A 13,533-nucleotide genomic window follows, 5' to 3' on the forward strand; every position below is an offset into this window, starting at 1 on the left:
TTCCACTGATGTCATTAGAAACTGTGACACCCCGTTTCATTCGTCAGCTCCTCAAATTAGGTTTTAGGTTGAAGGTTTTCCCGTATAGTATTTGCCCAAGAGATGATGCCATAAGATCAGTTAAAAAATGTTGATGTTTAGGATTTTTAATTAATCAAAATAGGTTTACTTCTAGATGGAGTAAAATACTTTCTGTATTAAGTAGGCTACTTATTTTAACATTTGAATTCTATTTAATTTTAATATAATTTTTCCGGTTAGAATTAGAAATGATAGCAAACCCATTTATTTTGACCAGCGAACTCATGCAACATGCATGATAAAACAGCGACAGCTACTGGCGCTCAATAAAGTTCAAAATAAATGAAAAACTGACCAAATAAAGTCAAGTACTGCCAATAGGGTACTGCTCATTGCAGAGCCAAATGGCCTTATTTATTCATTCATTCATTTACTTAGGTTTTTCTACATTTAATTATTTATTTATTTCAGCATTTAATTGTTTATTAATTAATTAATTTATTTATGTATGTCTATATTTATTTATTTATTCGTTTATGTATTTATTAATTTATGTATTTCAACATGTATTTATTTATTTATGCATTTATGTATTTATTTATTCATTTATTTACTTAGGTTTTTATACATTTAATTATGTATTAATTTATTTATTTATTTATGTCTACATTTATTTATTTATTCGTTTATGTATTTCAACATTTATTTATTTATTTATGCATTTATGTATTTATTTATTTATTTATACTTAAGTAATTTCTCATCCTCCATAAAAAGACTGGATACATTACTATTTTATATTTTATATTTAAGTTACATATAGTCATCAAGCCTGCATTTATTTGATTAAAATTTTAATGTTATTCAAAATTTTATTATACTTTATTAATTTACTTTATTTACTTAATGCATTTTATGCAATGCTGATTTATTATCATTTATTTAAAATATAACTTTTGTAACAATATAGCTTACACTACCATTCAAAAGCTTTAGGTCAGTATTTATTATTATTATTTTTTTTAAAGAAATTAGTTTTTATTCAGCAAGGATTTGTTAAATTGATAGAAACAGCGATAGTAAAGATTGATATTGTTAGAAAGCATCTCTATTTTGAATAAATGCTGTTCTTTTTTATCAACGAACCCCAAAAAAGAATAACAGGTTCCAACAAATAAATAAATAAAATAAAAAAATTAAAAATTAAGCAGCACAACTGTTTCCAACAGTGATAATAAATCAGCATATTAGAATGATTTCTGAAGGACCATGCATTGAAGAATGGGCTAATGATGCTGAAAATTCAGCTTTGAATCACAGAAATAAATGATATTTTATTAAAATAGTATAAATGTATATTGAAATAGAAAAACATTATTTTAAACTGTAATATTTCACAATATTAGGCTACAGTTTTTTTGTATTTTTGATCAAATAAATGCAGGGTTGATGAGCATAAGACACTTTCATAATATAATATAAGGTAATATAATAAAGTCCTTTCACGTCAGCCTATACTCCCCATAACAGGCCTGTAGGTGGTACTTGGGCTTAAATACCTATGATAGTTTCATCATATAGTAAACGTTGTAGCCTGTATCATACATAAATATAAAATAGCCTACTGATTACCATTATTGCTGCACGGTTTTGTGCAGTGTTTTTGTAGTCATTTAGCATACATTGGTGTTGATGAATTATGTAATATTCTAAAATATACGATATGTGGATTTTTAATTAAATCGACACACTAGCTTTGATTATTGATGAAAATTTTTACAAATATTGTTTGGTTTATTTTTTCCTTCCGTCGACCCATAGGGTTATGCATTTTGTTTTATTGACCACAATATCATTGCTATTTGTCCGAGAGGGGCACTTTTGAATAATTTTGAAAAAGAGCAGGGGCTCGAGCCCCCAAAGCCCCCGCCCCCCCAACCCCTTCTGCACGTGCCTACCTATTACCTCCAGCAAGGGCGTGTGAACTTTACAAAATACTTACAAAAAGTAGCTTTCAGTAGTTATTTTAATATCTAAATATTAATCTAATCTGTCTCGTATTTTCAGAATGACTGACTGCATCAAAATGCAGTATACAAGTTATTAACAACAGCTTTAATTAAATATTCCGCTACAAAAAAAGTGTTTGTTTAGCACAAGCCGTTCTAGGACTCAAATCTGTGAGTTTTTATTTTTTTATTTTTTTAAAAATCTGTTAATTTTCACGAACCGCCAGAAAATGATTCTCTAGAATGAATCGTACTTCCCAGCGCTACATGAAAAAGAGAACCGAGTACGAGGAACCGATTCACCGATATGAATCATAATTTCCTACGCAACATATGAGAGCGAAGACCGAATAGAACGAATCGATTCGCCAGAATGAGTCGATATCAAAGGCCTTGCGTCCTATCAAACAAAACTAAGTTATTCTAACGCCAAAATGGAACGAAAATTTGTTATTTCTTCATCCTTGAAAACGTTCAACAAATCTTAACAAGGTAAAGAAAAATCTTATCTACATTACGTTAAATATGGGTTCACTTGCAACGAGGAAGCTATTGAAGCTTGGTCTCGCGTCACTGCTCACCTGTAACAAAAAACGCCACAATGAAAAGACATGTAACCGAATGATACTTAAAAGTATTTTACCTTTAACATACGTTTAGGTAAAAAATGGTACAGGTAAAAAGGTCTGATATGTTTAAATGTAAATTAGCTAATGTACATAATTTGTATGAATGCACAAAACTTAGTCAAAAAATAAATACATAACGTTACCTGTCATACAAGTAGGATGAAAGATACAGGCTATTAATTGGAAATGTAATATTCCATTGCTTTGTACTATGTAATATCTATTTAAAGGTGTACTAACATTTTTAACCATGCAACACTGTACAGTTTTCCTTATTCAGGAGGAGTCAGGACTACATATAGCTGTTAACTGCCTGTATCCAAGTGGTATTTATAATGCTTGCTGAAGAACCTGTGAATGGCTTTTTATAAGCCAGGGTTTAGATGTGCATCTCAGTAATCTTTACACAGCACACACACAGGCACAAATGCTTATGGTATGAGACAAGATGTCTTTCTAGTCGTAAGGGCATTTTACATTCATTATGTGCTCAACATGAAGTGCTATTTTGCTTTGAAAACACTTTCAAGGCATAAACCTGCACTCTCCTAAATGGCCTTGATGGTGATACTGTATGCACACCATAATATGAGTAATGCAGGGCTTACATAGTCAATAATACGGTGGGCGAGAAGTGCAAAACAATTCTGTTCTGTTAACGCAAATGCAAATCTAAAAAACAAAAAAATTCAGAAAACACAACAACAAATCAGACAATCCGGAAGAGGTAGGTATAGTTTGAGACAGCGCCATTGGTTTGGGAATAGATTACTCACCGCTGACTGTTTTCTGAATTGTTATTTTGTTTTTTAGATTTGCATTTGTAATTTGTTATTTTGTTTTCAGAATCGTGATTTGTTTTGCACTTCTCGGCCACCGTACAATAAGGCAACCAAAACGAAAAGCAGTCACAAGCCGTGAACTCAGATTATATAGCCTGTTGTAAAACCAAATAAATAGTTGCCTTTGATAATGAATGCTGATTTTTATCTTACAAATTTGTCTATTGGTTAAATGTGTCAAAGCTATTATTTTTGCTTCTCTAGTTTGAGTCTTAACTGACGTTACAGTTTTATTTGAGTTTTTACCAGAATTTGACTTTATTATGTGATACAAATCACAATTCTTTTTGGAGAAAGACCTCCTAGCACAATGTTAGTTGTTGATTAACTTCAAATTTATAAATATAAAATTATTTTTATTTTTCTGAAGGGAAGTTCAAAAATACTATCTTATTTTATAATGACCATAAAGCTGCTAGGTTATGGCAATGTTTCTGAATGTTTCTGTACACTGATGTGATCTGTCAAAATTTCTTTATTTTTGTATTCCGCAGAAAATTGAAAGTCATACAGCTTTGGAACAAAATGAGGGTGAGTAAATCAAATGATGAAAGAATTCTTATGTTTGGGTTAACTTTCCCTTTAAATGTGAAAGAATTAAGGGTTTTTAACTCCCCCTAAATCATATATATAAAAATGTTAATATGAGTGATTAGTTTTTAAAAATCATTTAATAGAGACTAAGTGTTAGATGAAGTATTTTAGAGCTGTAAATAACTACAAGATTTATATACACTATAACTCATATTGTGAGTATCATATTTTCAGTACATTTGATATTTATCTGTAAAATATTAAAGAATGGCTTATATTTTGTTATAACTATTATTGTTTGCTAAATGTTATATTTTTATTTTTAAATTTTCTGTTTTAATTTAAATTTTATAGTTTTAATAGTTTTGTTGTGTTATTGTAATGAAAAAAAATAATTTTTATATTTGCAATAAAATATATATATATATATATATTTTTTTTTTTTTTTTTTTCTGTTTTAATTATTTTGGAACACCAAGTTCAACTAAATTAAAATGAAAAATAAAATGTTGAAATAAAAAGATTTTCTATATTATATTTGATTTTGGTTAAAGTTTATTTTATTTCAAGTAACAGATAAAGGTTTTAGTTTAAGTTAACTATAATAATCATATATGATGTTTTGAATCCTGATACTGCTGACCATATTATCATCACATCACACATTTTAGGGAACTTTTGAGTTCTTCTACCTAAAATGAAGTTGGCTTATATTTGGTCATTGTTTGACTTGTTTTGGGAATCGATAGATCTAATTGCTGGTTTATTTGAGCTGAATATTAGTTGGTAGCTTCTATCCTCAGTGACATCACTGAGGAAACACCCTAATCATGAGGGGTATGGTTTCAACCATCAGGGGGCGATGTTTTACACGCACACCAGACACTCCACTCATCACGGCATCACAGTGCTCTCCTTCCAGCTTTAAGTGAGACTCGACCACACGTAAGTGTAACTCTTCTATTCATTGTTGTCCATGAACGTCATCATTCTTGTCACCAGTGTCACCATGCCTGTCATTCATCCACACCTTTTCCAATCATTTCAGCCCCTGAAACAGTGTCCAGCTGAAACATCTGCTATCTCCCCTATTGTGTTAGAATAGTAAAGTGTTGTATTTGCCTCCCCTGTTCCCTCCCACTCACTCAGAGACCTGTGCACCATCCACACATTTGCTCTCAATTCAGCAGTCCAGAGAGCGATGCTGTTTCTATGACAACTGGGTCCTGCAGGACAAACTGCAGAGAGGATTTTCCTTTCAAAGGGGGTTCCAAGGAGAAGGCACATGCTTAGCATGAAATTCAGCCCTCTGAAATCCTTTTACTTGTTTCTGATCTCATTTTCAAGTAGGGAAAATGAACATCAGTCATCTGTTGAATGTACCAGAGGGTTGGCGGTTTGTGAACACTCTGCTGGTGTTAAACGTATCAGAGGTAAAACATTCACAAAGCTGTGAAAATTGTCATATTGTACATTTGATACAAATCTGTATAAAAAGCCCTGATGCATGCATTATATTGTATCATTGGATACAATATTATTTTGAGTTATGAACTTGATGTTTACTTACACATTTAATTAATTAGTGATAGAATAATATATCATCCATGCTGATTGATCAGTCAGTGTTTGACCTTTTTGAATTAATTGCATAGGCAGCTAACTGCTGCTGAATGAACAACATTTTTTATGTTTTCTATTTAGTGTATTTAAGTAATAAATTAATAAATAGGTGAAATTAGTTTAAATATGTGTTTTTTTATTAATTTGCGTTATTATTAATTTGCTACTTATTTAAACGCTATGCTGAATGAATAATGCTGAAATTTTATATATGAGTGATTTATGATTTATATTTGAATAAATGTAGTGTTTAACACTAGCAATTGTGTATATAATATACAATATAGTTGTAATATAGATATAAAATGGTAATTTATAAAGTTTTTATTTATGTGTGCATATATATATATATATATATATATATGTATGTATGTATGTGTGTGTGTGTGTGTGTAAAATAACTTAAAAGTTCAGCATTATTCTACATCTCTAGATGTTGTTACTAACACTGCCATTGAAGTAGTAGACCACTACAGTTAATGAATGTTGTATGTTGTCTTCATAATCTAGAGCCATAAAACAGCTTGCTTGTACATAGTGTCCAGCAGATGGCAATCTATGTTATAAAGCAGCTGTTGTTTTTAGAGTCTTTTGTTTGGTTCTCATGGTGGTCTTTGGAATCGTTGCATTGATTGTATTTAGTTCTTTAATCCTCATAACTATTTCCATCGCTGATGAGATAATCAAATATCAATACATTTTGTCCTGAAGGTTGTTTGAAAAATTATATTAATACTTATAAGGCTTGAGTGCTGAATCATGTTATTTTCTGAGAGAATAAAAAAAAAAATCCCACTGCCAAGACTGAAACTGATGGTAGTGATGATGTCGAAGCTTGTGATTGGCTGTGAGTGCTAGGGGAGATGATGAGGGGCTGGGCCAAGGCATCCGGGCTGTCCAAAAAATTTGACCTAACAGGGTACAGCTGTTCCTTGATGACTCAGTGGGACTTGTCTGTCACCTTCCCGGGGGGACATGTGAGTGGAGGGAGGGGGCTATCATGAGTAAGACCGCTTAACTTGGAGGGCAAGGGGACAAAAGTCTGGGCACCGCAGGCACAGAGTTGGAAACCCATTGGAAATCCTGCAATTGAGTAATCACCTAAAGGATCCAGCAGTCATTTGTTTCCCTTAGATCTCGAAGAACTGGGGGACCTGAATCTGAGGGTGAAAAGCTGAGGCCAAATCTTCCAAAAGGCAACAGGGGTAGCTGCTAATGCAATGTGATCCTCAGGGACTCGCTCTAAAAATACCATCCAGCCAGGAGTATAGGCGCAAGCTTCATTCGCCTAATTGGAGAAAGATTAAACATTTTTTTCCAGCTTCTCTAATTGGACATCTCAAGGATGTGAGAAACATATTCCAAAACATTAATAATGCAGAAAACCTATGGGAAATTTCTACAATTTTTTTTTTTTTGACGTTTCTACGTGCCTGAAGGCCTTTCAGAAGGTCTTCTGTTAATGCACGTAGAGATTTCCACTTTTCTAAGAAGTCATATTATAAGTAAGTATTGCATTTAACTGCTGTTAATAACCTGGAGTGTAGTCTTGCATTTGATGATGTCTGCTTGAATGTTTGGAATATGTTCACCATATCAAAACTCCAAATTATGAAAAGCTATTTTATTTTTGGACAGTTTATTGTGCATTAGAGATACTTGATGTAATTTGTAGCTTCAATCGGTTTAGTAACGTGTAGCAGTCCGTAAAGAAGCTCTCCACTGGATCATGAGGAAAGCTGAGGTTCAGATGACCCTGAAGAAGGGTGCTGATGAAGAAGCAGGAGGAATGGCTCCTCCAAGTCCCAGGATACCATCAAAACGGGCGAAAGTTAGTTCAGTTCAGGTAGTACCAGACCCTGCTGCTTCTGTCTACCCAACCCCAACTCCTCCAGTATTCATCCGAAAGATGAGGAACGCTGCGGTGGGTACCGGCTGTGATATCCGCCTAAAAGTGGCTGTGGCTGGAGACCCACAACCTACCCTCTACTGGTACCACAATGATGACCTGCTCAACATGGATAACCAGGAATACGGAGGCCTGTGGATCAGGGACTGCAAATCCAGTGATGCTGGCCTCTATACCTGCATCGCCACCAACCATCTTGGAGAGGCCAGAAGCAGCGCTGTCCTTGCCGTTTTGGATTTGGGTGAAGGTAAATATGAATGTAGCTATGTTAATGTAACACTAATGTTTCATTTTGAGAACTCCGATTACGTACAGCCTTGTAGAACTGACTGGAACATAAGGTCCCCAACATAAGAACATTGAGCCCGATTATCAAGCTTATGTAGCTAATTATCGAGTTTAGGCTTCAGAGAAAAAGGTGGAAGGTAGACATTCTCAAGCACTAAAATATGATATGTGATAATTTGCTAAAGGAGTAACACATCTCTCTGATGTGTCTCACAAAATGGTGGCTAATCCAATTCCAGAAAATAAAGTGAAGTAGCCACCCCTCCTCCTTCAGTCACTTTGTTTGGTTGGGGTTCCATTGTGGCAGTTACCTCAAGGACGTGTTTGGTGGGCGAGGGTGGAATGATGGGGGCAGCTGATGGGCTGAGACAAACTGCTCACCCGTCCCAAAGTGGAGCTGTGAAATTACCGCCCCCCAAGTCAGGGTGCTTCGTCTTCTCCTCTGAAGGTTTTAAATAAGCATTTCGCCTTCTTACTAACCTAGGACTGAAGAGGAGGTTTCATGTGCTCTTTGCAATTACCTTTGGGCAGAAATGTAGCAGATATTGTTTTCTTTTACAGTCTAAAATGTGCCTCAGTAGTAATGTACAAAGATTCCCAGAGAAACAATATGTCTTTACAAGGAATGTGCGAACAATAGGGCTGGGCAATATAGCTAAAAGTTATTGCAATATTTTTCAGCCTTGCAACAATGTTCATTATTTTGATGTTTAAGTTTTTGCTTTAAAATGGGAAGATTGATTCATATCCAAGGGATATAAATAAAACACATCAGAACCAATATTACAACATTGGTCGACAGTGTTTAGACCCAGGTTATAAATGTGTTATTGTCTTCGATTTAAACTTCATTAATGTAATTGGCATATAAATTGGTGTTTTATTTATATACAAGAAACACTCAACAGTTGCGATATTTGTAATGATGCTTAATTTGATCTAACCAACAAAATCATCACACATATATCTTGAATTTTCAGTAAATCACTTAACCCTAGAAAATAATAGTGAATTGTATCTTCATACTTCAGTTGTAATTATGTCAGAAGGGAATGTGGTATATTATTTTAGTTGTTCAGAGAGAGGTGATGGCGTCCAGCTTCAGATGGTTTGGCTTTGTATCCTTGTTGTCCTTCATAGTCACAGTGCTGAACTGGCCACATCAGAGCACATCATTCTGACAGTGTTATGGTCGCCACTAACATTCATCGCCAACGTGTCAGCAATGCAAGCGCCTTTTATGACTCACATTGGATTTGGGTTCATCATTTGCACTCCATCAAGAGAAATAGTGTAGGTGCTGTATGTAGCCAGGTCAAACTTTCACCTCTACTGTACTTGCAGCATTCTCTTTAAATGAAAAATTGTTGTATGGTGTTTATTGCATTCAATGTTAATGATAGACATTTAAAGACGTTCTTTTGGGTTTTATTACATCTCACTGTACAGTTTAGTTTTTGTAGTGCCTGGACTACTTTCAAAGGTTGAAAACTGTGCTGAGGCAGTGGTTGTTCTCAATAGGTCGCAATCTAATAAAAGATAACCATGTTATTGTGATAGCAAAATAAATTGCTGTCTTTTAGTGCATTTATAGTACAATATTTTTTTTAAGCCTATGTCATGCTAATTTATTTTGTTGACTGTAGGCTGTAATATTCATATTTTGAAATTTGGTTTTTAGTGCATTTTTCTTAACATTTTTGTATATCTAAAAAATGTTATGTCCAGATGCAAAACCAGTTAAGACCCACTGATCTAGAGTATGTGTCAATGACGTCTGTAGTCATGATGCACGTGTCAATCCTCTGGACAACTTGTGGTGTTTACACCTGTCTTGTCACTCAGCTAAATGCCATGTCTTTCTCTTTTGCTTTTACAGTGTATTTTTTCTGCCTTTTCCTACCCATTGTTACCCTCCCTTTTCTTTCCTTTTGATCTTTCTGGAGTCTCTATTGTTTTGTTTTACTTTGTCATTCTGACCATTCCCAGTCTATGTATCTCTACTTTTTCTCTGTTTTTATTTCTGCATTTATTACACTTTCCCCCCCCACTTCTTTATCTTTCAATGTCTCTCTTGTCTTCTTGGCCTGAAGGACCATCTCTACCCCTCTGGTTATTTCTGACAGTGGAATGTGCCAGGCTTCACATTTTTGTGATGTTAATAGGCCACTCATTCTCCGGTTACACAGGAAGACATCACAGCTATATATAGGCCTTCAGCACATGAGTTTTACCTAGACCTTATTCAATTAGAGTCAGTCTGAATGAGGGGGAGAGTATGTTTTTGCATGGTTTACAACTGTAAAATACTGTCATTGCATGAATGGTAAAAATAGCCTGCTTTGAAATAGTCGGTGCTGTCTGAGAATCATTACCGATTTAGATTGTGAGGCAAGACACTAGGCTGACTTTGGCTGGTGACCATCATGTTTAAACATAGCAAACAAGTATTTCACAGTGGGTTGCACTAATAAGGACTAAGATTTATGGTACATTTACTTGTTTGCACTTCAACCATCATTAAACCTATAGTGTAGCTTTAGTCATGTGCATTCATTAATATAACCTCTGAATTTCAGTTAGAGATTTAGTTGCATGTCTTTTGATCTCAATGAATGTTGCAACAGTAGGATTATTTTCTTTAAAAATCCCTTTACAACATACTAGTACATCTTGCAAAGCTGTCACTAAAAAAGGAAGTAACAAGGAACCATACTTCCATTTATGGTGAATCAATCATGGCAGACAATCTGATTTAATCACAGGTTGAAGGTTTAATGACTGATTTGTTAAGCCATGTTCAAATTTAAGTGGTGCAACACGGCTTGAATTAAAATAAAACCTGGATAAACAAACCCCTTTGTGGTGTAAACTGTTGCAACCCACCCTTAGCTGTTAAATCGGTAAACATGAAACAGCAATGTATATTTCTGGTCTCCTTCAGCTGACACTCAAATCGAGAGTACTTATATTCATCCTCAGTGAATAGTTATCTCGCAAAGTGCCTGCTGTCTCTGTCTCTTCAGGGAACATTTCACCTGTAATTGCTCTGTGCATTACGGAGTGCTTTTTCTAATATGGATGTTTCAAACTGCTGGGGTGGAAAAACCAGTATGGAAATGATGTACAGAGAGAAAAGTACATCTGGATGTAGAGAAAAAGATCTTGTTTAAAAGAGTTGCTTACATAGCCTTTATTTTCTCTTTACTTGGAGTCTTTACTGTTGGTTTTTATGTGAAACGTATAGCTTTCTTTCAAGTGCTTCTCAAGGTCATTAGCTTAAAAATGGCAGTTGAAAATCTTGTGTGTTAATGAATGTACATGACATGGATAGTTCTTTTTGCTTTTAAAATAGTTGTTTTCTCAATGCAAAGTAAAGAAAGTCTCAAAACGTTTGCGTTCGCATTTGGGGATGAAGCAAGTTGTGGGTTTTGGCTTCAGCCCACACACTTAGCAATAATTGCATTGAAAGGAGAGCATTCTGTTGGCTACGCACAACTTTACAATGGCCCCAGAGGCCAAAATGTCCACACAAATGCTCAGTGGAGTGTTTAATGAAAGGTCTCAAACATCATTTATATTTGAATCCAAATGGAAATTATAATCCCTGATAAATTGCATGGATTTCAAAGGATTTCTCTTGTTTTGCTAATGGACCCTCGCAGAGTGACAAAGTTATTAATTTGTCATCAGTTCTTTTGTGGTAGGTAAAATGTAATTTCACTATTTGCAAAGAGGATGATGGAGGGAAAGTAATAACAGTCCTCAGAAGTTGATTTGATATAAAAGGGCATCTATGCACAATCACACTCAAAATCGTACATGCGCACACACATGATGAGGTACAGTTTGTCGCTCTCTCTAACAAAGCACACAGATGTGCCACCCTCTGTCATTAATTTTCTGCCTATCAACAGCTTTTCTTTGTCTAGCTGAGAGGTTGTGTTGTTGCATTGCTCGTAGGTGGATATGAATCAATACTGAATGCAAAAAGACTAATTCAGTGCATTGGAATAAACTTGAGTTAATATGCATTTATTCTGTTTTTTGTACTGATTCTGATGAGTTGAAGCATCCCTCAGGCTGCACTGAAACGTTATTGCTTTTCCAATCTGCTATTGGCGACATTCTGCATCGCTAGAAAGCCCATTTCCTCTGCACTTTGAGACAGTTATCCTTTCTTTTTAACTGCGTTTGCATCAACACTTAACGATGATCCACTGATTTTAATTTTCTTAAAAGCATCTCATTTACATTGTGCTTAGGTTTCCTCCGCGTCACCGTAGCAGCAGCGAGTTTGCGTCCAGAGGATACTCTCCAAATTGGCGCTACGGTGACGCGGAGGAGACGGATTGTTGAAAAAATTGTTTTCTTTGTATACCAAAAAATATTCTCTTAGCTTCATAATGTTACGGTTGAACCACTGATGGCAGATGGACTATTTTGACGATGTCTTTCATACTTTTCTGGGCCTTGACAGTGTTATTTACTTGGCAGTCAATGGGGCAGTCACAAGCCTCCCGGTTTTCATCCAAAATATCTTAAATTGTTTTCCGAAGACGAACAAAGCTTTTACGGGTTTGGAACGACATGGGGGTAAGTGATTCATGACAAACGTTTCATTTAGAGGTCAAGTAACCCTTAAATTATATAAATTCATGTTAATAAATTATTTTTTCATCAATAGCTTTGGAAAATGTAGTTAAAATTAATTAATATTAATTATCAAATATTATTTTCACTTTTGGCTGAACTATCCCCTTATATTATGTTTTATTCTATTTTATTTTATAAATCCAGTTTTGCCATTCTGTTTACTTGTTCCAACAACAGCTTCATGAAATATGCAAGAATTTGGTGAAGTAGACATACAATTGTTTTGTTTATATAAGTGGCTGGAGTTTCATTGACCTTTCTTGCCCTGAAACCTCAAAATGATGCCACTGTATCTCTGAGCTTTTGTCCTTGATCTAATTAAAGCCATAATGACGGTCTGTGTAATCTCATTCCATCCTGGTTTATGGCAGAGAGGTGGCATGACCTCAGAGCTTTGTTAATAATGTGATAAAACAAAACATGCTCATGCAGTTATGTGTATTGATTTTGAAATTTGAATACTTACACAATTGCCTTACCTAATCTTTTGGTACAGCTTCGAGGCAGTAGTTTTGCTAGGGTTTTGGGCATATAAGATGGCTCCAGAATAAAAACATCTGACTCACCGGTGTTTTAAAGAGCATGAAAGGGCTTCAGGGTGCCATACAGAGAAATAAACACCCCACATTCGCTCGAGACCTCTTCATCTTGCTTGCATTTTTAAGACCTGCGGTATTTCAGTCTACACCTTTTCACACTGGCATCTTTTCCAAGGTTTATGATGTAAGAAAGATTTGAGGATCTTGAAGGGTGACCACACGTTTGGTTTGGTTTGAATTGAGTCATCTTTGTGTTTCTTTCTCCCTGTCTGGAACAAATCGAAATATATAATACATTTCCATACTGTGCTCTCTTGTTCTCTGAGTTGAGTGATGAATATTGTTGCAATGGTGGTGTGCTGAACATGACTTGAGGTTAGTCGATTCACTGATTCAAGAAATAAGTTTAAAGGTGCTGTAAGTAATATTTTTTTTCTGGAATAGTATGCAGAAAATGTGGTACCTGATAGAGGTAACTGCAAT

At 34.8% G+C, this 13,533-nt stretch overlaps 1 protein-coding gene across 1 annotated transcript in view; it reads left to right on the forward strand.

Annotated features, from left to right (window-relative positions):
• Positions 1–7,387: 7,387 nt before the first annotated feature.
• LOC306877443 (striated muscle preferentially expressed protein kinase-like) overlaps positions 7,388–13,533 on the forward strand; it is a gene marked incomplete at both ends in the record, with an annotated part of 83,886 nt that continues 77,740 nt past the window's right edge. The window contains 1 exon segment of the mRNA XM_079429213.1: positions 7,388–7,814. Within this exon segment, the coding sequence (XP_079285339.1) occupies positions 7,388–7,814 (427 nt within the window).

The sequence above is a fragment of the Barbus barbus genome, assembly GCF_936440315.1.
Source record: "Barbus barbus genome assembly, chromosome: 11".
NCBI classification, from domain to species: Eukaryota; Metazoa; Chordata; class Actinopteri; order Cypriniformes; family Cyprinidae; genus Barbus; species Barbus barbus.